Source organism: Osmia lignaria, chromosome 16, assembly GCF_051020975.1.
Source record: "Osmia lignaria lignaria isolate PbOS001 chromosome 16, iyOsmLign1, whole genome shotgun sequence".
Classification (NCBI taxonomy): Eukaryota; Metazoa; Arthropoda; class Insecta; order Hymenoptera; family Megachilidae; genus Osmia; species Osmia lignaria.
Window position 1 is genome coordinate 437,812 of NC_135047.1, and position 24,673 is coordinate 462,484.

At 35.8% G+C, this 24,673-nt stretch overlaps 4 protein-coding genes across 13 annotated transcripts; 3 read left to right on the forward strand and 1 right to left on the reverse strand.

The window, feature by feature from the left end:
* Positions 1 to 1,692: 1,692 nt before the first annotated feature.
* SelT (selenoprotein T) lies at positions 1,693 to 3,132 on the forward strand. Its single transcript, XM_034316765.2, has 4 exons — positions 1,693 to 2,377; positions 2,486 to 2,615; positions 2,686 to 2,869; positions 2,955 to 3,132. Exons 1-4 carry the CDS (start codon positions 2,247 to 2,249, stop codon positions 3,065 to 3,067), a joined length of 558 nt encoding a protein of 185 aa, XP_034172656.1. The 5' UTR covers positions 1,693 to 2,246; the 3' UTR covers positions 3,068 to 3,132.
* Positions 3,133 to 4,713: 1,581 nt separating this feature from the next.
* LOC117601207 (P2R1A-PPP2R2A-interacting phosphatase regulator 1) lies at positions 4,714 to 6,802 on the forward strand. Its single transcript, XM_034317693.2, has 5 exons — positions 4,714 to 4,829; positions 4,926 to 4,989; positions 5,119 to 5,519; positions 5,615 to 5,758; positions 5,828 to 6,802. Exons 1-5 carry the CDS (start codon positions 4,720 to 4,722, stop codon positions 6,165 to 6,167), a joined length of 1,059 nt encoding a protein of 352 aa, XP_034173584.1. The 5' UTR covers positions 4,714 to 4,719; the 3' UTR covers positions 6,168 to 6,802.
* Positions 6,803 to 7,867: 1,065 nt separating this feature from the next.
* On the reverse strand, positions 7,868 to 12,195 carry APC7 (anaphase-promoting complex subunit 7). Of its 10 annotated transcripts, none has more exons than XM_076692830.1 (9): positions 12,059 to 12,195; positions 11,784 to 11,914; positions 11,557 to 11,699; positions 11,067 to 11,390; positions 10,885 to 10,996; positions 10,587 to 10,806; positions 9,568 to 9,982; positions 8,453 to 8,727; positions 7,868 to 8,271 (listed from the first exon to the last, which is right to left on the reverse strand). In XM_076692830.1, the coding sequence occupies exons 3-9, from the start codon at positions 11,623 to 11,625 to the stop codon at positions 8,049 to 8,051; spliced, it is 1,638 nt and encodes a 545-aa protein (XP_076548945.1). In that variant the 5' UTR covers positions 11,626 to 11,699; positions 11,784 to 11,914; positions 12,059 to 12,195; the 3' UTR covers positions 7,868 to 8,048. The 10 variants fall into 10 exon arrangements, with proteins under 10 accessions (XP_076548945.1, XP_034173581.1, XP_034173577.1 ...); XM_076692831.1 differs by having other exon boundaries at positions 7,869 to 8,271; positions 10,587 to 10,996; positions 11,067 to 11,116; positions 11,240 to 11,390; XM_034317690.2 differs by having other exon boundaries at positions 10,587 to 10,996; positions 11,557 to 11,686; positions 11,788 to 11,914.
* Positions 12,196 to 12,719: 524 nt separating this feature from the next.
* LOC117609874 (uncharacterized) lies at positions 12,720 to 15,679 on the forward strand. The gene is made up of 2 exons (XM_076692938.1): positions 12,720 to 13,209; positions 13,276 to 15,679. Exons 1-2 carry the CDS (start codon positions 12,720 to 12,722, stop codon positions 15,117 to 15,119), a joined length of 2,334 nt encoding a protein of 777 aa, XP_076549053.1. The 3' UTR covers positions 15,120 to 15,679.
* Positions 15,680 to 24,673: the final 8,994 nt, after the last annotated feature.

Consider the following 24,673-nt stretch of genomic DNA (forward strand, 5'->3'; position numbering starts at 1 on the left):
TGCGCTAGTAAAAGTTTCAGTAAAAAAAAGTCAAAAATAAAAAAGTTTTATAATTGAATTAGTATTAGTTACACCGATACGTTTCGGCTCTTTCCTTTGATCATTAGACCGCTCTCTCTCTCCTCCACTGTCTGTCCCTTTCTACGTTCACGCTTGGCTGGTCGTCGCATCTAATTCGAGATTTGACATCTCGGCTGAATATATGCGAGGTCCCTCCATTTATTAGTTCTAATAATACCATACTTAGTACTTTTTTATGCAGAATGTTTCAAGGAGTTGACACAAGTAAAAATTGATGCAATTCCATTTAAATAAAAAGTGGATTTGCATTTTTGAGTGCATCGTTGCATTCACGGAGAAGATGACATCACAGAAAAATAGACATTATCATACCATTGAACTTTTACATAAACAGCTTTTTCCTATCTCTTATCAAATTCAAGATATAACCCGTCAGAAATTGCATGACGTATCCTGTATATTTTTATTAATTAAGAAACATTTATTTAAAGAAGTTAATAACTTTTTTTAAAAAGTTTCTCAGATTGCACGTTCCTTCGGTTCTTCAGAGTAGGCATATATTTTTCAGCAGCGAGGGGTGCTACGGTGCGCTATATAAAACCCACGCGTTCAGTCAGTCAGAATTTATCGGAGCGGGACAATTCTATCATTTAGGTTGAAAGAAGGATAGCATGATCACCCTACATCTCACTCTAACCACGCGCCAATGTTTCGCTTTCGTTCTTCAGGCGGATCGTCGCGAAGCCTCTGGCGAGATGAGCGTTTGAATGTGTTTGTAAAAATGCTTGAGGCGCTGTTGCATTCCTAGATCGTGTTGCGCGGACGCTAGCTGAGAATTAAACCTTTCAAGTTCGTAACAGACCACGCAAGTGGCTCCACCAGGCCCAACGGCCCAACGAAAAAACTGCTGTAATACCGACGTCCCGAATCGGACAGGTCTCGTGCCGTGTCTACCCCCTTAAAAAGTACAGTAATGTTTCGAAATAAGCAAGTGGCTCGGGACCGAACAGTTGCTTATTTCGAAGCAGGTAGCTATTCGGCTTGACTTTGTTCTCGAAACGGGACGATAGAGAACGCGAGAAACGAGTAAGAGATCCGAGGTAGCGGCAAATCATAAAGTGATCGGCCGAGCAGCGATGTTATTTTTTGGACAAGGATAGAATATAACATGCCCTCTCATTCTCGCACTATGCTTTATTTCGAAGCAAATATACCAGACTGAGAAAGCATTATATATATTCCATCCTTCTTCTACTAACCGATGTCACTGCTCAGTCAAGCGTGAAATTTATTACCCTAAACATCGGCTTCGCGCTTTCATGGACCTCTCACTCGTTTCTCGTACCTCTCACTTTGCGGGCGACTTCAAACAAAAAAGAGGAGATAGCGACTTGCTTATTTCGAAGCAGAGACCACTTGCTTATTTCGAAGCATTACTGTATCTCCGAAAGGTTTGTAAAACGAACTTAACTCGAATCACCGAAGAAATAATAATAGCATCGACTAGATAAAATATCATCTCATGTCTCATGATACAGTTCAGCACCGAACCTCGTCGTTGGTAAACTCACTGATTCTGGTTCTGTTTCTTACTGCGGCCGCAATATATTCTAGAGGGCGTAAGAAAACGTCGAATTTTTTCGCAGCCGCGAACTCCCATAAGGATGGCAGTCTTTAACAGTATCTCGTCGGTGTCTATAGTCACTGGGTACAGCATGCCGTTAGTTGGATGCAATAACTGAGGTGACGCTGAAATCATTTTCTGTTCGGCCTAATTTTCGATGAAACATTGACTGTTTTACCGACGCGGAATTCGGAGTTCGGTTCATAATTCTTTAAATTAAACTTATTCCTCTGGGCATTCTCAGCTAAACGCTAAACACAGTATTCCACATTCTACTGATTTACTTTGACTGACCTAATATTTTTTTGTTTATTAAGGAATTACCATTCACAATTTATACACTTTTTTCATCTTTCACATACGCTAACACTTCCGCCATTATGAATGTTATTTGTCATTTTTATCTTATATTTATTACGATTCGGCTATACTCGGTTCGATTCGGTAATGTTCTGCTTAGCAGCAGGAAGTAACTGCTCAGTGTATATACATATATATATATAGATATCAGAACGGTGTTTGATTGATGTTTTTTTAAAGTAGAAATTAAATTGTTTTAATTATAAATTATACAATTAATGAAATCTCAATGACTTAAAGAATGCTGGGTCGTATGAAATTAATTCTATGCTTTTGCATCGTTTTATGCGCATCGAGCATTAAAGCTGATGATAATCAAGTTTCTTTAACCAAACTTGGAGGAAAAGGACCGACTTTAAAATTCTTATACTGGTGAGTTTTACGAATTTAATTGGAAATAGTAATCTTTACTTTATTTAGTTAATATATTGTTATTTTATTTATATTTTTGATTAAATTTTTTATCTTTCTTTTTTTCAGTTATTCTTGCGGTTATAGAAGAGTTTATGAAGATTATGTCAATATCCTTCGTCAGAAATATCCAGAGCTACAAATTGAGGGAGATAACTATGATCCTCCTGGATACAATATGCTTATTGCTAATATACTAGTAATATTAAAATATTTGTACACTACGTGAAATATTTAATACCTATTAACATATTATTTTTTTGGTTTAGGCTTTTGTTAAAATTTCCTTAATAGTGTTAATTATAAGTGGAATCGATCTTGGGCAGCCATTACCATCGCTATGGCAATGGTGTATAGATAATCGATTTTATTCCTGTATCATGATATTTTTCATTTGTAACGCAATAGAGGGGCAACTCATATCATCAGGAGCTTTTGAAATATACTTCAATGGTAAACAATATCTCTACTGATTATTGTAAATACAGATACATAAAGTTTTATGATAGTATTAAGAATGTTTTTTATAATGTTTTAGATGTCCCTGTATGGTCGAAACTGGAAACTGGTAGAATACCACAACCACTTGAACTTTACCAAATAATAGATACTCATTTAAATATGCAATATGCAGATGTAGATATAGGATAGATTAATTTTAATAAGAAATTCAATGGCATTTTTATTTGTACCAAATGTTATTCACTGTAGTTGTAGACCTTTTATTTCTATAACTTCAAAAAATTCTTTTATTGTTGAGTCTTGCCTATGAATTGTCCGTTATAAATGTTATTATTATTCATTTTGGTTATAATAGTATATACAAAATAGATATAGTTCTCATAAGCAAAACTGAAATAAAACTTTTTAACATTGCTTAGAAAAAAGTTTTCATTTTTATCATAAGAGTTGAGTTAGAAAATAAAGTAAATAAAATAAAGCACAGAAAAATTAGTTTATATTTTTAAAATATATCTAACATTCCTATTTCAAGATTAACAAATTAAAAGAAATAACTCTTTAGTAATTTTTTTAAGCACTTATTATTTTTGCAAACAAATTTAGTTCAATAATAAAATCCACCCATAAAATGTGTTACATATTTTAATTTTAATCTATAGAAAAATAGATATATAAAATATAGTGTAAAAATAAATAATTTTATCATTAAAAATTGATATGCGTAAAAGTATGTAATTTTTTTCAAAATAATTATTTTATTCAGCAAAAATTTAAAAATACAGTAAAATATTGAAAACAGTATTTCCATAAATAGTGCGATGGAAAATATTCATCAAACGTTTTTTGATTTTACATAGGGACAGAAATTTACGAAGAAAAATACTCTTTAAATTTACGGTTTATGTAAAAGTATTAATCATAGTAGAAATTTTATGTACATCAAAATATTTCAAATCGTTGCTTTATACAAATACGTATGAACATGTGCACTTATACTTAAATATTGCGCCTATTGAAAGAAAGAGGGAGAAACTATGATTTTAGAAAAGGATCATTAAAGATACTACAGTTCTCCTCCCTTTTTCTCCTTTCCGATGATTTATACAGTAGTTAGTTTTACAATCGGATCATGTATTCTTAGGTTTGTGGATTTAACGAAGACTCAAGGCTACCAACAAATTCAGTGTGCTTCTTAATCATGAAAGATTTTTTCTAAGGAAGAAAAAGGATCATAGTAAGGTCTGACATAAGTACGCGTGCTTCACAATAAAAAACGGTGGAAGTTAGACAACTAGTCGAGAAAAGCATAATTTGCTTGTTATTAATGATATTATTGAAGAATCAGTATATTTATACAAAAGCGTTACGAAATAAAATCAAGTTGCAATTTCTAACCCGGTTTCTGTACGATAGTTCAAATACGAACTGAAAATTAAGAGAAAATTTGAAATATTTTGCTGTTTCATTCTTTTGCTTCGCGTATTTTCAACGCAGTAGAGTTTACGTTTGAATCAATTTTGTATTTGACACGACAAAAGATTGATTATAAATATTACGTGCTAATAATGCGTCAAAGCGTAAAATGAAAATCTAAGCGGCAGTTTAAATGATAACTCAAATGTGGTATCTTGTCAATTTCTCGTGTGAAAAGACAAAGTTCGTAGTTGTCAAATTATTAAATAGCAGCAACAGAAAAAGGCATAATATACATTAATTTTATCATATTATAAATTGTTTTGCTCAGTGAACTATATTGTTGTGTATATGTACTTCAATGTTCCTTGAGTCCTTGAATAGTGTCTTCAGACAGATGTATCAAGAAATAGCTAGTCCGAATAATCATGGATGTTGACTGCACGGTAGTTGGTTTAAAACGATCTAGTAGTGCACCCATGATCAATAAGATCACTGCAACAATGTCTGTAACATCACCTTCTGCTTCTACACCAAGGTATTTAACAGTAACTTTTATATCAGAATATAATATACATCACAATTAAAAATAATGAACAATTTTATAAAAAAGATTAATGTCGGTTATTTTCAGGGATGTTCCATCAACTTTTAACATATTTTCAAATTTACCTCGGACACGACGCTTCAGCACTAGTGTAAGAAAATATGTTTCTTATAGATACATAAAAATAAAATATAATTCACAATTTAATCACAGTTCTTTGTACAAGAAAGAATTTTTTTATAATTGATTATATTTAGAGCTGAAATATTTTTTGTTTTAGAGTTCTGGAACTCTTCCCAGGCTAACTCCACGGATAAGTCAGTTGAGACAAGAAGAATGTATTGATGTTGCTGGTCGTGAAGCAGCACATGAAAAAGAAATACACAGTGCCATACAAATCTCTCAGTCATGGGAAGATCTTACAATAGAAGCAGAAGGACTATCCTTTAAAGATTCTGAATCAGCTTCATTACAGTTTAAAATAGAGTCACGACCAATTCCAAAACGAGTCCTAGATCCATTAAGTATAAACTTATCTGTAAGTGGTTCAACTCTGTATTCCTCGCCATCGCCTACGAGAACTGGTTTTGGTCAGAGACAGTGTTATTCACCCAGTGTTCATGCAGTCACTTGGAAAAATAATTTATCACCTAGTCCCACCAGAAAAGCTTTTGCTACAAGGTATACTCATTCGATAATAATTTAATATTAAACAATAAATGTCTTATGCTGCAGATTTTTCATGGGTTTAGTTAAATTTTTGCATATATATTTAGGCGAAGTTTAAGTCCTATTGCAATACGGCCGAGTTGTTTAGCTTCGGTGAAGAGAAAATTCGAATTAGACGATTCTGGAATGGATCAGCAGTTACAACCTCCAGTAAAACGTACATCCGGTTTGTTAACTTCTGCTACATCTAGGTAATTGTATTCTTTAGAATGAACAGACCTTCAAATTTTCAATATCTGTACTTTTTATTTTTGATTCAGGTTGGATGTGGCAATATCTAGTCTACATCCAGGAACTGTTAGTTCAGTTGGAACTCCAGAATCTTGTTCCAGTCTTGATTCTTCTGGTTTTTCTTTTCGACCTGTACACAGCCCATCCTCTGGTCCAGGTATTATTTCTATCGTTAACGACGATCCTTCTTCCTCTTCATCTTCTTCTTCGTCTTCCTCATCTTCTATCACATTCTCTTCCTCTACCTCTACCTCCTCCTCTTCTATCACCTCTTCTTCTATCGCTTCTTCCTTGGAAGGATCAAATGTACAGGTTCAAAACTTCGAAGAAATACAAAATAAACAAATTATACGAAAAAACTACAAATAAATGGAAGCATATTAACAAGTTCTTCAGGAGTAATATGTATCATTACAATAATGAACTTATTCTTGTGAACAGTAAAAAATGATCGTTATAGTGACCAATTGTATGTACTGAATTTATCCATGGCTATTTTTTTTTTTCATATTTAATGTTTACCTGCATTCTGGTCATTTCTAGTTACTAATTTACGTATCGAGAAAATTATCCAAATATATATCAGATACATCATACATGATGCTTTCAGTTTTATTAAGATGCTTATAAATATCAATTATCAAATGAAAACAAGATACGTGTACAAAAATATATATAAATATAATATAAAGCAGTTCTAAGACCAAAGCGAATTATTTAGGAAATTATACGTGCTTCCTACTTTTAAGACTGAATTCCGCGTTTTATATTACATCGAATTCAAAGATTCTTTACATGGAAAAGGGTATGAATACATGACGTTACCTATTTTAATTCAATATTAAAAATGTGTCATTATTAGTACAATCCTTTTTCTCATTAAATAACCTTATCAATTTGTCCTTGGGGAATTCTTGATCTTTCAGAATAAATGAATAAATATCTATATGATGTATTTAAATCGATAACTTTTCATATTAGTAGTATTATTGATTCTATGAATTTCCAATTCTGTATAGTGTGTAAATAAATTACTTATAGTATGTATTTTTATTTTGTGTATACAATATCTCTGAAAATGAATTGTGTAAAATATTAAACAGTACCTTTTGGAATAATTAGAAAAAAATCTAATAAAATATTTTAATAAGTAAATATTTTTCCAGAAATAAACAAAAAAAGTCGAATACATATACACAAAAATGTTATATATTTCATGAGTTGATTTATGAAATATTATGCCCTAATAATTCTTTTACGCAGAATGTTTCAAAGAATCCATAGTTTTGTTCCACTTATTCATAGCATTTCAAATCCATAAAAGCGCGAGAAAATATTCAAATTTAAAAGAATAATTTGGAAAGTGGCACCGGATTAATTTAAATACATTATCTATTGCGTTCAAATACAAATTATTCTAAAATGTGTCTGCTATAGTTCACATCATACTATTACCTCTAATATGTGTGTGCGTGTGTGAGTGTGTGTATGTGTTCCACATAGTTTTGCGATTAGTAGCGCATATTTTGTTTATTTATATTTTCTGTAAACTTAAGAAATAGCTTTGTCACTGAACACAACACTTATGGTAGCAAAATAAATTATTATAAATGTTACATTAATTAATTAATAAAAATAAGAGAAATCATCTGCAAGAATAAATAGTTGTTTTTATTGTTGTATGTACAGTTTTAGTATCTATGTTAGACTTTGCGGTCATAAGTTATTTCATAAATATAAAGATAGTAAATAAGTATATAGTACATACACATACTTTCTACATTTTCTTTTGTTTCATGTAACTTTTAACTATGTAAATATATGCATAATTAGATATGTTAGTAAATAATACAGTTATAAAACATAACATTTCTCGTTTATTATAATAAATTAACAGAGCATTAAGGATTTAATAAAAATGTATATTAAATATTTAAAATTCTGAAATGAATTTGTCTTTTAAAATTGAAAAAAAAACAATAAAAAAGTTAACTATCAAAATAATTTACTTTGATTTAAAAAAAATGACAATACATTTTTAATACAAAATATTCTATTCACATAAGTTACAGAATTTTAAGAAATTTTAGAAATTTCCTGCTTACAGAATTTCTGTAAGTTAATGATAATTTTAATAATTTATAAATAATTAAATGAATAAGCAAACAATTAATTATACATAATAGTAGGTAACTATAACTCTAATTTAGTTATCATGAATCGATTTAGTGTAATGACACAGGTTTTGTGTTATTGACTATTTGCCTCTAGATCCATGTCAGACCAAACTGCTTCGGTTTCGCTTTCATCAGGTGCTTCTTCATTATCAGTATCTGGTAAACCATCACCAACATCGTAAGTCGGATCTGTTTGATCTTCACTTACAGTCATATAATAAGCCGAGTCTAGCTTATTGGAAGAGTTGTCTAATCTGTGCATACCTTCCAATGCCCTTCTGTTATTGGGATCTAGACTAATGTCGAACATTTTATTAGTTTATATCATTTTATGTACATTTTTTAGATAAAAACGGGTATTAAAAGTTACGTTATGCAGTGTTTCTGAAAAATACTTTTCTTTTACATGAATATTTGTAATTAATAAATTAATTTTTGTTCTATTTTTCATTAATTTAAATAGCTTTAAAAACCTACTTTAAAGCAATAGCATAGTGATCCAAAGCTTTTTCTTCATTATGAACTCTTGCCCAAAGATCTCCAAGCATCTGATGTAAATTACATGTTGATTGAATTTCTACTTGTCTTTCAAGTAATGCGATTGCAGCTTCCAAATTCATTTCTTGTTCATATATTTCAGCTAATAAATAAACTGCAGGTAAATAAACTTCATCCTGAAGTAGTGCCTTTTCTAAAAGATTTTTTGCTTTCCCAACAGAAACTGGATCTTTCATAAGAACAAACGCATAAAGCTGTGAAAAAATTTTTTTTAAATCAGAACTATGTTTTACAGTGTTTACAATTTATTATTTGCATAAATGGGGGGCGTAGGGGGGTTCCCTACAAAAGTGAGAACTGGCCCTCTCATTATTCTACAATTCTATAATTTTAAGGTAATGAAATTAAAAAATTCTTAGAATTTAATATTCTAATAGTGTACAATTCTAAGATTGTAAGATTCTCTCGTAAAAGCTTATCTTAATGGAAATAAATATCTTGGCTGAAATGCAATGTGATACAACTAAAAACAGAATACACGATTAATGTTTTTATTACATGAAATTATGAATAAAAAGAATTATATTAGAATTAAATGCCTGATATTGTTAGTAAAAACGAGAGGATCTGATCTACCTCAGGCAAAAATCCTAATTGTGCCCATGCAGTTTATACATTTACTTCTGATATACCAAAGACGAATGGAGTTATTCTACATCACATTGATCACTTTTTTTATGTTAATGTCAAAGATTTTAATCAAAATGAAATATGAAGTAATGTACATCATTTTGCTAGTTTTATAAAATGGAATAGGTCACATTAGTTCTTGAATGACAAAATGTAACATTAATTTTGAAGATATTTCTCTAACAATGAGCTTATTTTACAAATAAAATTTTAAAGAATACAATCATAAATGTCTTTTTAATTTAAAATTAATTTGGTTTGTAAAGAGAAATTTACAAAATAAGAATTTGTTTATAATTTTTCAAATAAAACAAATATTACAATAAAGAGAAAGTGACTGATTTGATGTACAATTACCCAGTGTTTTACTGAAATGTTGCATTTAACATGATTAATATAATTACCGTCAGAACTCTTGCTGTATGTCCAAGTTGCTTGCAAGATCCACTAGCAATATTGAGAGCTTCACGTAATCTGTGCATTCCTATAAGACAATCTACTAAACCTTTATGTGGTTCATAACGATATGGTTTTAGTTGTACCGCATGTCTAAAAAAGAACAATGCATCTTGGTACTTTTTTTGCTCTATAAGAATATTTCCACGAAGAATTGTTGCCTCTATGTCATTTGGATTCACATTTAAGGCTTGTGCGGTTAAAGTATTTGCTCTGCCAAGCTTTCTAGCTGCATAAAGAGAGTATGCCATAGCAACATATATTTCTCCAGTACATTCGTTGCTTGCTGTTATACTTGGTATTAGTCTTTCAAGTTCCTTAATGTGATGTGTTTTGTATAAAACTGCTGCATAAACATCAACCCTAATTCGAGAAACATTTTTGTGAAATATATTTTAAGAAACTAAACTATTTAAAATTTAAAAATACAAATAAACATAAAACACAGAATAAGTATTAAAATAAAATAAAAATATAATATTAGATGTACAAATTAATTCCGTGCCTGTTCTCAAATACGATTTTAAATTTAAATATTTTACCACACTTTTAATTTGAAATATTACCGATGAGTGAAGCAATAACAATGACATTTATTTTAATAATCAAAGTTAATACCCTTGATCCGAAATAAGCAAGTATTTTCTGGCTCGAAATAAGCTATACTTTTTGTTAGAAGTTGTCCGCAAAACGAAAGATCCCAGAACAAGCGAGAAATCGCTTAATGCCAAAATGAGGGCATGTTACATTCTATTCTTCTTTAAAAAATAACATCGCTGCTCGGCACTTTATGGTTTAAGAAGCTTGATGGATAATAAGCAACTGATCGACCCCGAGTGTGTTGCTTATTTCGGAATGAAACTATGTAATTTTTTCGAAACAAATCTTCAATTTGTTTTTTCTTAATCATACAATTAATTTATACACTTAATGATAAAATGTACTACGATATTAAAAATATTATTACCCTTTCAAAACATCTGGTTCTATATTTCTAGCCCTCCCTAAACACAATAAAGCATTTTTGTCGTCTCCAGCATAATAGTAACATTCTCCCATTGTAGTTAATAGATTGAAATTATCTCTTAACAAATTAACATTGTCTAAAGACCTTAATATTGATACTGCATGAGTATATTCTCTATTATGTACATGGGCATGAGCTTTAATCCAAGTATTCAACCAGTCTAAATTTGACAAATTGGATGCACAACCAGCAATTAATGAATTTACTTCGATTCCTTTTATTCCAAGGGAAAGCAAACCTTCTGCAGCTTCCAAAGCTAATGGACATTCCCTTAGAACTTCTTTATATGTAGTAACTGCAGATCGTTCCATTCCTTGTTCTTGAAACATCTTTGCAAGAGCCATATTTATCTTAAAAGTTAAAAGTCGCTTTTAAATTAATTAAAAATTAAAATTTAAAATTTAAGTACATTAAAATTACCTTTGGAGTTCTTTGTTTACCAGGAATATTTTGTAGCACTTGAAATGCTTCTTGAGAATTTTTTAGTTTCATTAAACATAAATGAATTTGAAATTTTATATCAACATCTGAAAGAAGATCCTTTTGACCTTCTAAAGGTTTTGTAGAACCTTTGGATTTTAATAAACACTTACGAAATTGTAAAGACTTTTTATATAATGCTTCAGCTCTTTTATATTTTCCTAAGTAAAAGTGAGCATGTGCGTAATATACATAAATATGAAATTTGCCATGTATCGGCAATAGATCTGAATTATGTTCACTGAGTGACAATACTAAATTTGCCTGCAGTGAAAAACAATTTTATTAGGTATATTAAATTTTATTACTTTTATTAAACAAAAATTATTAAATACAATAACTGATTACACTATTGATAAATATAGTACTTTCATTGTAAATTTTGTTAATTAAAAATATATATTTTTTTTTAATTATTACATTTACTTACAAGTGAAATAACATTTGAATATAAGGATTGTTCATAAAGAAGTTTTATTTGATCATATAAAGTTGACATTTTCTCTAAAATATTGTTCTAAAGTTCACAGTATCCTGGATTCTATCACAATGTTCTTAACCTATGAAAGTTGACTTATAAAAAATAACATGATTAATATCGAATAATATCTAACAATATATTAAATAAAATATGAATAAATTGTATTTGAAATTTACCTACAAGCACTAAATACCACAAACAATATTTAAACAAAGATCGTACATACATACTGTTGCGAACTTCGCCTGTATGTATCCATATGTATGAGCATGTATGAGGGCAGTATCGTGTGAATCTGGCTGCAAGCCTGTAATCGCGGAAGTTGAAGAAACGTAATATGGCGACAATGCCAAAAGAGTATGGACAGTGACATAGCCGACTCTAGTACTAGCCGTGCTGAAGTAAAAATGGCAACACTGCGGGAATCCGGTCTGAATATATCAACACCTACCCTACTCTATCTGCCTCCCGGACTCCCAGACTCTCAGCCAATCAACGTCGTCAGACTCCCGACTACTCTCTGGACTTCACATAACCTCTTTGGTTTCGTTCCAATAATTTCGCTTGTTTCAAGGTTTTTATTAACTTATATACACGTTCATCAATTCTTAAATGTTTCAATTTGACCCAAAGATGGTTTCATTTTGCTTCATACCTAAATTTTCTTGAAACCACTGTAAATATTTCAAATATCATGCTTCACAACACCAAACTACTTTGAGAGTACACAAGATATATATCACATTTATAACAATTTTATACTACCACATCACTTCTATTTGCCATAGTTGCAACGTTTATATATTGTTTATACATAATTAACACCAAATAGTGTATATTACTACAGGTTTTAATTAAAAAAGACGTTAATTACAATTCCGAGCACAGGACTCGGTTTTTGAAAATAAGACTCCCGATTGTCACGTGAGCGGTGTTGCCACGTTGTTCAGCATGGCTAGTACTAGAGTCGGCTGTGGTGTTTATCGGGTCTAGTGTAAAACCCGGATAAAAAGAGTGCGGGGAGATGAGTTTGGGGTATTTTTCCTGGGCTAAGTTATCTTGGCCCAGGAATTAGCCGGAGGGAGGAGGGGATCCTCCCAAGCGGCAAAATCATGCCGCTTGGGAGTAGAAGACGTAAAATCAAGGAGAAGATGAGGCATAAAAGTAAAAGCCTCAGCGAGAATGAAGGCGTGAAGCCTGCGATGGATATTGAATTGGAAAAACCTGGAAGTGACGGGGAATGGGAAACGGAATACTTGGAAGAAGACAAGGAAGCAAGAGAATTTTTTGCTGGAAAAACGGTTAAGGAAAAAAATCCTCAGAGGGAGCTGCGGGTTGCCGATATTGTAGCGGAATTTGAACAGAAAGAAGTAAGTGGGGAAGTGGCCAACCAAAATGAGCCACGCAAAGCACCTACGGAACAGGATAGGGAATCTCCGAGATACGAAGTTGGCAGCAATGAAGTGACGTCAGAAAAGCCGGTAGAACGTGGTAACGACGCATCAAGAACACCTAACGACAAAGCCGAATGGACGCTGGTAGAAACCAGCAGGAAGAGAACGCGAAGATTTAGCGAGGACGATCTGGGACTAGTAGGACAAGGTAAAAAAAGAGGTGATGCACAAACTGTAGAGGCGTGCAACGAGTCTAATTGCACTATTAATACAGATATAAAGGATAAGAACGTGGAAGAGGAAAAGGGGACAAAGGACATTGAGGAATTGGAAATTGCGAACGAAGAAGAGGTACAAAGGAACAAAGGACCGGCCACCATTGAGCGCAGTGTTGGCGCTTCAAAAGGTGAGAAATCAATGAGATCCTACTACCAAGAAGAACTTGCGAGCAGAGAATATATGGTATCGCTGGTGTTGAAAAAGGAGGCTACCAGCAGGATGAAACGCAGAAATATCATTAAAATATATAGAATAATTAAAAATAAAGGAAGGTTTCTGAGGGGATTCAAAATGGTCGCGTTCAACAGGGCGGAGCTGACATTCAGCGAGATGGCGGCGGCCAACGAAATCCTGAGACGCGCGGAGGAGGGAGATGCATGTTTCAATGCATATCTGCCCGAACGGAAGAAGACTAGAAAGGGTGTGATCATCGACTGGGAGGAGCCCGTGGATGCACTGGATGAAGCCCTGGTACCCGGTCAGCCGGAAGCGAAGTTTGAAAGACTAAAGAAGAAGGTGACGAAGGATGGAAAGACGGAATGGGTGGAGGGCATCGCAATCCTCGCCACATTTAAAGGAGATCAATTACCCAAAGAACTGTGGATAGGACATGGACATGTTAGTGTAAGGGTGTTCCCCTTTGTGGAAGCGGTGAAACAGTGTTATAGGTGTTTCGCTTTTGGACATATACAATCACAGTGCAGAAATAAGTATAAGAGGTGCATTAGGTGCCTGGAGAATGAACATGGCCAATGCGATAGGCCGGCAAAGTGTTTGAATTGTGGTGGTGACCACACGAGCCTGTCGAAGGGCTGCTGGCAATTTCAAAGGGAAAAAGCGGTGAAGAAAGTAATGGCATACCGTAATGTGGCGTATGCTACCGCAAGGGATTTGGTATCGAAACAGATGGGTGACAATGGAATACTGGATGACGACGATGATAGAGTGGATGGCTCGAGAGATTACCCAGCCCTATCCAGAAGGAATAGGATAAAAAGCCCGGAGTTCTGGGAGAAAGGGGAAGTCCCCCTGGGAGAGGAACTTCAGGCCATCAGGGAGGCTCGGGGCCAACTTGTACAGATAGAACCTAACCCGAGAGGCTGGGAGACAGCCCTGGGAATTCGTAAGGACCCCCTCCCCCCAAGCAAGGGGCGAGGTAGGGGTAGACTAAACTTGGTCATCGATGATGATCCCATAAAGACCAGGGAGGGACTGGTCAGGAAAAAAATGATAGAAATGGAAAAAAGGAAATGGGACAATAGATATGAAGTGTTACAGCCGGAATCGGACCCGGAGGATGTGGAACCAGAATACACCTTTGGATATGGTGAATTAGAGGAGGCTGCTATAAAAAGAGTGAGCAAGATGGAGCAGAGAGCCAATAGAAATCTGATTGAGCAGCTTAGAAAGAGAAGAGAAGAGGAATTTCTTACTGAACTCCTGAGCCTGATAGCGGACAGGGGTTTTGAGAAGGAGGTGGAACAACATTTAAGGAAGAAGAAATATGGGAAAAAGCAGACCGAAGAGGAGGAGTACAGGGAGTGGAACACGCCCCAAAGACCGCCGTGGAATGTGCCCATCCCGGCCAAAACACAGGCAAAGATAGATAGGAAAAAGGCTCTGTATGCGGCTAGGGAGGAGGAAAAGAAAAAACAACTGGAAGAATGGGAAAACAGTCTGCCCGGCCCCTCGCACGCCAGACGGGAAAGGGAGAGGGAGCAGATCGAAGCAGAAAGGGAGGAAGAACGATGCCGACAGCGCTTAAGGGAGATGAAAAAAGGCCCGCTAGGATGGGTCTTCCGCCAGAACGATGGAGACGAACCAAGCGAGGAAGTGTAACTACCTGGGGGGCCACCCCAGGCGCCGACAAATTAGTGCGCGGGTTGTTTGTAGGTTAAGGTTAAAGGTTTTGATAAGCGATCGTGATCGCGGGTCTAAGAGTTTAGGGTTATGTGCATTTTGGATGGGTGAAAAAAAATGAATGAATTTGGTAGCGCTTATAAGGTGTGGACTTGTTTTCTCTGGAAGTATGTTTCTCTATGTTGGCTCATACGAAGCTTTTGGGCACTAGATGATTATGGTAGTTTTGGAATGCTTAAAACGGAAAAATTAATTTTGGTTTATTATTTTGTAACAGGACCAGAATCTGGTACGACGTTAAGAATTTATTTAGATTATAAGGACCTGGATAAGAAAAGGCGCCTGGTGTACTACCAGCCCCCCTTTTGTACGATTAGATCTGTAAGATTATCTCTAAATATGGACGAGTGGGTACCTAAAAGAGTTGATGTTAGGAGGGAAAAGGGTAATGCACCTTTACATAATTTTTTGTGTATGTCCGGGTTATACAGGTTAAGGGATACATGTTGTGTCTGTTTACTTACTCGATTTTCAATAAAATATACAATTTTTTGTAGGATTGCGGTTTTTTTGTCCCCTGCACTTGTCACCAAAGGAAAGAGAACTGTAAAGTCGGAGGATGAGGCGCCTCGCCCAAGCGGCCGGGATAGTGGGGGATATTCCCCTTTCTGTAAGGTAAAATGGCGAACTCAGTTTCGATAAGAATTTGGAACGCACGAAGCGTGCGAGGTAAAATCGCGGAACTAAAGGAATATGTTTCCAAATTTCACATTTTGGGGATTGCTGAAACTTGGCTTAAACCTGCGGACACTTTCAATGTCCCGGGTTTTAACTCTGTTAGGTTAGACTTGGACGAGGATAGGCAGGGGGGTGGGGTAGCACTGCTGCTCCAGGAGGACATCGTGTACCAGACTAGGGATTGTTCTGCGTGGTGTGGGGTGGGCAGGCAGGCCCTGGGGGTAACGGTGACTTTGGATTCAGGGGAGGTGGATATGGTGGTGGTTTATAGGAGGCCGGGGATTCCCTGGAGCAAAAGGGAGTGGAAGGACCTTTTCGATGTTAGGAGACCCGGGGTCCCAGTCCTTTTCATGGGGGATTTCAACGCTAGGAGTAAGGCCTGGAACTGCGTAGTGGAAAGTAGATAGGGGAAGTCTTTGGAGGAGGCTGTGAGAGAAGCAGACCTCTTTGTTTTGAATAGGTACACGTCATCTAGGATAGGCTCGGGGGGACGACCCCCCTCCAACCTGGATCTGTTTATAGGCTCGCATAATTTTGTCACCCTGGGGACTATAGAACAAGAAAATGAAACGTTAGGCTCGGATCATCAGGTAATCCTCCTCCATCTGCAAGAGGGAATTACCTCCGTAGGTAAGGGAAATGGAGTAGGGACTAGGAAGTTTAACGAGAAGAATATAAATTGGCTAATGTTTAAAGTCTTCTCTGGAGAAGAAGCGACGCGGATAGATGAGTTATGGAAAAATGAACCGTGGTCGAGACAGAATATCAATTCGAGATGTGACCAATTTGTTGAAGCGATACATAGGGCCCTGACAAGGGCAGGAGGGGGGAAAAAAACCCAACACTCCAGGTCTGGTGGTCCCGTTGGTGCCAGAGTTAGAAAAAAACAGGTATGGTGGGACCACGAATGTGAAATGGCCAAGAGCAACCGTAGGAGAGCTACGCGGGACTATATTAGAAGACCTAGCCAGGACAACTGGGTCAGGTTAAGGGAAACCGAAAAGATTATGAGAAACCTGGTGAACACTAAAAAGAGTAAGGCGTGGGACGATTTCGCGGGATCTATAGATTGTTACACGAGCACGAAAGAGGCTTGGTGTAAGGTAAAGGCGATTAGGAAGGGGATTGCCAGGGTAGGAGACTGCACCATATCGATACAGGAAAGAAGGGAATTAGAAAACGAAGAGGTTAGTAAAATTTTGGGGGAGGATAATAGGGAGACGAACGGACCTAGTGCGTGGCCCGAGCAACCCGAAGGAGAACAGTTGGGGGAAGGCACTTTCGATAGCCAGGTTTTTGTTCGACAGGAATTAGAGAGGGACCTGGGGGGGGGGGGGGGGGGGGGGGGCGAGGGAATACAGCCCCGGGGGAGGATGGGATCTCCTATGTAAGCTTAAAAAACCTGCATGAAAACGCGAAAATGATACTCTTAGATATGTATAACTGGATCTGGTGTAGCGGGCATATCCCGGGTCGATGGAAGAGGGTGGTAGTGAGGTTCCTAGACAAGCCAGGGAAAAAGGCCGTCAGGCCAATCTCCTTGATCGACTGCCTAGGGAAGTTATTGGAAAAACTAGTGAAGGAACGTTTGCAAGAGTGGGTCGAAAAGGAAGGGGTCGTGGATCCCCGCCAGAGTGGTTTTATGAAGGGTAGATCCACGGTAGACAATATTATGATTTTAGTATCTGATGTAAAAACAGCTTTCGCGCGGAAGGAGGAGATCACGGCTGCTTTTGTGGACGTGAAAGCAGCATACGATAGGGTTGTGCATGCGAAAATGGTTGAGATTTTGGAATGTAAGGGATGCCCACCGCCTATTAAAAGATACCTAGGCAACTGGTTATTGAATAGGCGAGCGGCTTGTAGAAGGACGTTTGACTCGGAAAGGGAGGGCACTGTGACCAGGGGGCTACCCCAAGGGTCCGTGCTGAGTCCCCTCCTGTATAATATCTATTCTTCGGATATCTGTACGGGGGTGGACCAGTGCTGCCTAAAAATTCTGCTATACGCGGACGATATAGTGGTGTATGTCTGGGGTAGGGATAAACTTGAAAGAGAGCGTACCTTGAGGGAAGCCATTGAACGAATCATTGAGAATCTGAGAGCCATAGGTTTGGATCTGGCAATGGAGAAAACACAATGGATGACGTTCACTAAAAATAGAGCTAGGAAAGGAGTGAAATCCTCCATACAAATTGGAGGGGAGACAGTAGAAAGCAGTAGAGAAATCCGCTTTTTGAGGGTAACTTTGGACGAGGGTTTGTCTTTCGGAGGACAGGTGGACTACATCTGCAATAAGACCAAAAAACGTCTGGACATTCTGCACTACATAGCGAGCATTAAAAAGGGGGTCAACCCCCGGACGATGATTGTGTTTTTTAAAGGGCTCGTCCGTTCAATGATAGAATACGGGATCTTCACGTATTTCTGGTCAAACAAGAAGGGTAGAGAGAGGTTGTCTAAGCTGCAAAATGCAGGCCTGAGGGTTGCGATGGGGTATAGGATAACCACCCCCATAAATGTTATGAATGTCGAGACTGGAGTGTTTGATCTAGAAACCAGAGTAGAGCTCCTGTTAGAGAGATTTATGTTCAAACATAGAATCAGAACAGATAGCTTGGTTAGAAGAAGTCTTGAGAACGTTATCGTTGTGAGAGATGAAGAAGAAGTGGAATGTATGGAACCCTGGTCGAGGGCCTGGGTGAAAGTAGAAGAGTGGGTTGAGTGCTGCAAAACAGCGACAATGTGTAGGGAAGAGTGGGTGGAGGTTGACTCCTTCGTAACTAAGGGGGGCTTTAAAGTTAACTGGGAGATGGGGAAGAGGAGGAAACAATTTGAGATCCCCGATAGGGCGTTGGTTAGGGAAATTAGTAATGGTTTTTGGAACGGTTCGGGCATGGAAGAAATAGTGGAAATTTACACGGATGGGTCGAAAAAACGCGGAATGGACGCGGTAGGTTCAGGGATGGTGGTCAGAAGAGCAAATAACGAATGGGAGGACCGGGGCTGGTCCCTGAATAGGGCCACCTCAGTTTTCTCGGCCGAGGCATATGCGATCCTCCAAGCGCTGAAGTTCGTAAATGATAAACCAAAGAATTGTAAATTTTTGATTATCACAGACTCGGCGAGCGTCTTGGAGAAGATTGCGAATGTGGATAGAAAACAGGGCGATTGTCCCTGGTGTCTAGACATAGTTAGGGAATTGAGAAAGAATGCAGTGTGGAATGAAAGAGAGGATGAGAGTATGATGAACGTGGCTTTCGCGTGGGTGCCAAGCCACGTAGGAATTGAGGGAAACGAAAGAGCGGACCTCCAGGCGGGCCTCGCTACGAGGGGAGAGGAGGAAATGGGTGTAGGGGTCTCCACCCGAGACATTAGACTACACTTAGCTGAAGATGCGCGGGAAAGGTTTACAAATAGGATGTCCGTAATTGGTATTTTCAAGGGAGCAAAGTATTTCAGCAATCCCAAAAATAATGTGGGAAATAGGAAACCGTGGTTTAGTAAAATGACAGGGGTAGGTAGGGAGCTGCTCACAAGGATGAGTAGGTTGAGGACAAACCATTTTAATTTGGGTGAGTCATTGTTCAGGAAAAATTTAATAGAAAATAAAGAATGCAGTTGCGGCTACGGTGAGGAGTCAATTGAGCACGTAGTCTGGTTTTGTGAAAAGTTTTTGATGGATAGATTGGAGTTGAATCGGTACTTGGAAGAAAGGGGTTTTTCCCCTGGTTCAGACGTGTTGGATATTTTTATGAGCGGGAATCTGGGGGTTTGTAAAAAAATTTCCAAATTCCTAGACAAATTGGGTAGAGTTATTTAATAGTATTTCTTGTTGTTGAACATAGGTGCCGGGGGGTGAGGTGTCTCACTCCCACTGTGAATGGTGACAAATGCAGGGCGCTGGTGCGTATCACTCTTCTCTCTTTAGCATATAAAAGGATGTATGAGTGCACTTTTGCGCCTTGAGTTTGTACTGTGTGTGGCGATTTGATATGGAATCTCGGATTTGAATAGGCCGCTTTTTTCGTTGGGCAATATAGGGGGGCTCTCCCCCCTTCCGTAACCGTAATAACTTCTCTTTTAGAACTCTCCTTCTCTCTCTTTTGCACAAAGCGTCAGCCGGTCCAACGAGGATCATTATTATATGAACGAAATGATGATATGAAAGAGTGGACGAATGAAAATGTATTTAAACAACGAGAGTAAGGAATGAGAACACTTACGAAAGCGAACGTCGCGAACGTTCGACCGCCGTTCGAAATCAAGGGTCGTGTAAAGCAATAAATACCATTGTATATAAAATTCCAAGAAACTGCCTGGCAAAGGACCTAACGGCAAAGGTTATAGCAGGATAGGATGGTCAAAAGTGCCCCTGAGCCGAATTTGTTTCGCAATGCACCATTCGATAGCATATCCCAAAAAACCATGATACACCAAGTTTCAACCCTGTTCTTCAACCGGGAGGGTAGTTACAGGGTAAGAAAGAAAAAGTAGTTTTTGCCATATTTTCCCTATTTAATGGCATTCAAAAAATCTGAAAAAATTCTAGAATATTCTAGCCATGTTTCTTTATGATTGTGAATTTTCTCAGATTTTTCGGTTGCAAATCCTAGGCGTGAAAAAACAGAAACGCAAAAAAAAGTCGAAAAATTGAGATTTCGGGTAGAAGCTTTCGAGACACTAGATTTTTACTTTCACAGTAGTTAGATATTAGCATGACTGGTGTCCTCAATTTTTTTCAGGTTTTTCATTCTGGTGCGTCAAACCGAAAAAAATCAAAAACCGATATTTTTGACATATTTCGTGCGATAACATGAGAAATACTTCCAATTCTTACATTTCCTTTACACACTTAGTGCATTATGTGATTTCTAACATTTTTGCACTGGATGCAGTCAAATCTAAATGGAGAGAGTGAAGTTATTGTAAATAATTGAAAATTACGCACCTTATCCTCTAAAATATTAGAAACTTTTTCAACGTCGCAGGTGGGTAAATTGCTAAGGTGTCCGACTGTGGAATCGCTGGAAACTTTTTTGTCACGAGTCCGCGCCCCATGAATGTACAATTTTACTTTTTTTCATAAAACAATTTTTTTTTTAAATTATTGATGGATGTTGCGCTTCAGCCATCTTCACTTTATCTAGTTGCGCCTTTGAATCTGGTGGGACGCCGAACGGTGCTGCCGTTGGCGGTCTCTGTTGGGGCCGGCTGTGGGCATAGTTACTTTTGCGTTCAGTATGTAGAATGGTCTGCCATGTTAACAAAAGCGGCGTCATGATAAAAGCTCCAGGAACGGCGAAGTTATTACTTTATTATATTATCCTATTATAAGTTAACTATGTACCAGTTTTGACTTTTCATTACTTATATTCACTTATGTTTATTTCTAAATATATTAAGATTTTATCAATTATTAATTACTTAAGAATACACAATAATCATTTAATAACGTATGAAAATAATTTTGAAATATTTTATTATTAAGTATACATAAAAATAAGTGGTGCACTACCGACTCTTTGGCTATATGTACAATTAAGGTAAAATATACATATATTGCTTTCAATATCCATCATAAACCAACAACCACGCGGCTTTTCAATTAACAAAATATTGGGAGCTATCCGTAATTAGAACAATACGTAATCAGAAAATCGGTAGTGCACCACTTATTTTTATGTAAAATATTTCAAAATTATTTTCATACGTTATTAAATCATTATTGTGTATTCTTAAGTAATTAATAATTAAAAGAAAAAATTGTTTTATGAAAAAAAGTAAAATTGTACATTCATGGGGTGCGAACTCGAGACAAAAAAGTTTCCAGCGGTTCCAAAGTCGGACACTTTCCGATTTACCCATATGCGACGTTGAAAAATTTTCTAATATTTTAGAGGATAAAGTGCATAATTTTCAATTATTTACAATAACTTCACTCTCTCCATTTAGATTATACTGCATCCAGTACAAAAATGTTAGAAATCACATAATGCACTAAGTGTGTAAAGGAAATGTAAAAATTGAAAGTATTTCTCATGTTATCGTACGAAATATGTCGAAAATATCAGTTTTTGATTTTGTTCGGTTTGACGCACCAGAATGAAAAATCTGAAAAAAATTGAGGACACCAGTCATGCTAATATCTAACTACTGTAAAAGTAAAAATCTAGTGCCTCGAAAGCTTCTACCCGAAATCTCAATTTTTCGACTTTTTTTTGCGTTTCTGATTTTTCACACCTAGGATTTGCAACCGAAAAATCTGAGAAAATTCACAATCATAAAGAAACATAGGTAGAATATTCTAGAATTTTTTCAGATTTTTTGAATGCCATTAAATAGGGAAAATATGGCAAAAACTAATTTTTCTTTCTTACCTTGTAACTACCCTCCCGGTTGAGCTACAGGGTTGAAACTTGGTGTATCATGGTTTTTTGGGATATGCTATCGAATGGTGCATTGCGAAGCAAATTCGGCTCAAGGGCACTTTTGACCATCTTATCCTGCTATATCCTTTAGTAAATTTCCTTTCGAATTCAATATTGTTATTTTCGAATTTTTGTTATTTACTGATTCATTCAATTTCTTTTCTGATTAAACCAGTTTCATTTACCTAAACAGTGTCATATTCATTTTCAAACGCATACCTTCACCAAAGAGGAGGTATAATAAGAGGCGACACTCCCGGCGGCACCTTTGATGTCGAGGTTTTGCTGTCCCTTTAAATGGGTTGTATCAAGGAGCGGGAAGTTTGAATGAGTTGGATGTAATACTCTTTATAACTAGAAACTTTTTTGTGTCGTCATTTTTCTGTATATTATTAATCGAAGTATTTATATTAATTTTACATAATTGAAAAGTGGGAAAGTAAAAAATATAATAAAATGATAGTATTAGACAATATATTTGAACCTAAATTACACAATTATACAATAAGATTTGGGAAGGTTCTCGAAAATATATTTGAACATAAATTACACAATTATACAATAAGATTTGGGAAGGTTCTCGAAAATATATTTAAACATACATTATACAATTATACAATGGTATGAGGGAAGGTTTTCGGATAATATATTTCAACATAAATTACACAATTATACAATAGTAGGAGGGAAGGTTTCGGATAATATATTTCAAGATATTACAATATTTACAAATTTAATACAATATGAAGTTTCCTATCTTTTCTAATGCAAGTTTTAAAATCCCTATTGCTGTATTTAAGAGTATAATAAATTCTTAATCTAATAAACAACTTTAATAAATATTATAAAGGAAAATTGTCGCAAGGGTGAATAAAAGCAGTAACATTTCTACATAAATCATACATATTTTTCCCTACATGGGTGCGAGGTAAAATAGAATGTGCGTTTGAAAAAAAGATGTTTTCTAAAGTAAATAAATAATTGTAAAAAGATTCTTCTGGATTTCTTAGTGCACCATAAAAATTATGTTCCGTATTATAAGCTTTAAAATGTGTAAATAAATTGCTCTCATCTAATTCATTACTATTGGCAAAGGTGGTGCATATTGGACAACTGCGAATTTTCAAGCATTTGTTCAATAAGTAGCCGGCAAAGTATTTAAAGGCATTCTGCTCAGGCAATGTTTGCTGCTGGTAATCACAATACTCATCACGGAACAACTCACGAGTAGCTGGTGTAATTGATAATGCAAGTGTCTGTTCTGATAATTTTGTAGAGTTACTAAGTATACTGTCGAAATTATTATTACAATTCATAAAATTTGAATGAAAATAATCAGCTAAAAATAGTTTTTTAAAGGCCCTTCCAAATTGTATTGCTGTGGGATTTACGGCATTCCCATTTTGTTGTCTAATACTACCAAAAAAGTTTTCTAAGCAATCTTGATTCAATCGTCTGGTTAGTATAAAATTAAAATTTGCATTCTGCAACCGCGTCCAAATATTCATCAAAGAGTTTATTGTAATTTTCCAGCCTTTAATGCATTTTATATATGCTGTTATATTTCTATTGTTTTTCCCGATCACTGTTAAATCTGTTAAAAATTGTAAAGCACTATTTAAAAAATCTATATAATCTACTTGGCTACTGAATGCTCTACGAAATATTTTTGTTGATGTTAAATTAGAAGAATTAAACATATCAAACAATGTGTCAAAAAATGATATAAATTCAATCGTCCCAACTGCTTACGTGGGTAAACATCCCAGTGTTAAATATGTTTCTAATCCAGCTGCAACAGTCGAACTCAAAACCTGAGTTGCATATTTGACCCTCATCTTTTCAAAATTAGTTGGATATATGTGACTATTTGTTAATTTAGGAGCTAATCTGTTATTTAATAATTTATCTTTATTATAAAAGTGTTCTATATAAGACCATGAGGTCTTTTTGTTTGCCCAGTGAAATTCGTACTTTAACATATTATTTCGGATATATTTCATTAAATGTGGAGGATCAAAAATATAAAATAATTCCAAACCCCCTAATAAAATTTTACTATTATTTTCAGTGACGCCTAAAATATGACTAAGTTCTACAAAATTCGATCCCATATCTGTTACCAGGCTAATTACTTGTAACCCAATTTCATTTAATTTGTGAATAAAATTGTCTAAATGTGTCTTTTCAAAATGCAAAATTCTGTGCATTTATACAAGATGAGGTAAATATGTACCCTAACGGTTGATTCCACCTTCTTTCATGCCTCTAGCCATTATGACAGTAACATAGTTTGCCGGACTACTACTTCGCAAAATGCCGTCGTCTTCAAATCCGATAATTAAATCGTAACCGTAATCGTAA

What these genes read in the sequence shown, in the direction of transcription:
- SelT (XM_034316765.2), top strand. Translation starts at nt 2,247, where the DNA reads ATGCTGGGTCGTATGAAATTAATTCTATGCTTTTGCATCGTTTTATGC. An exon ending in ACTTTAAAATTCTTATACTG is followed by an intron (nt 2,378 to 2,485) that starts GTGAGTTTTACG and finishes TCTTTTTTTCAG; the next exon opens with TTATTCTTGCGGTTATAGAA. An exon ending in TGCTTATTGCTAATATACTA is followed by an intron (nt 2,616 to 2,685) that starts GTAATATTAAAA and finishes TTTTTGGTTTAG; the next exon opens with GCTTTTGTTAAAATTTCCTT.
- LOC117601207 (XM_034317693.2), top strand. Translation starts at nt 4,720, where the DNA reads ATGGATGTTGACTGCACGGTAGTTGGTTTAAAACGATCTAGTAGTGCA. An exon ending in CACGACGCTTCAGCACTAGT is followed by an intron (nt 4,990 to 5,118) that starts GTAAGAAAATAT and finishes TTTTTGTTTTAG; the next exon opens with AGTTCTGGAACTCTTCCCAG. An exon ending in TTAACTTCTGCTACATCTAG is followed by an intron (nt 5,759 to 5,827) that starts GTAATTGTATTC and finishes TTTTTGATTCAG; the next exon opens with GTTGGATGTGGCAATATCTA.
- APC7 (XM_034317690.2), bottom strand. Translation starts at nt 11,625, where the DNA reads ATGTCAACTTTATATGATCAAATAAAACTTCTTTATGAACAATCCTTA. An exon ending in GAACCAGATGTTTTGAAAGG is followed by an intron (nt 9,983 to 10,586) that starts GTAATAATATTT and finishes TTCTCGAATTAG; the next exon opens with GGTTGATGTTTATGCAGCAG. An exon ending in ATACAGCAAGAGTTCTGACG is followed by an intron (nt 8,728 to 9,567) that starts GTAATTATATTA and finishes ATTTTTTCACAG; the next exon opens with CTTTATGCGTTTGTTCTTAT.
- LOC117609874 (XM_076692938.1), top strand. Translation starts at nt 12,720, where the DNA reads ATGCCGCTTGGGAGTAGAAGACGTAAAATCAAGGAGAAGATGAGGCAT. An exon ending in TCTGGGACTAGTAGGACAAG is followed by an intron (nt 13,210 to 13,275) that starts GTAAAAAAAGAG and finishes CTATTAATACAG; the next exon opens with ATATAAAGGATAAGAACGTG.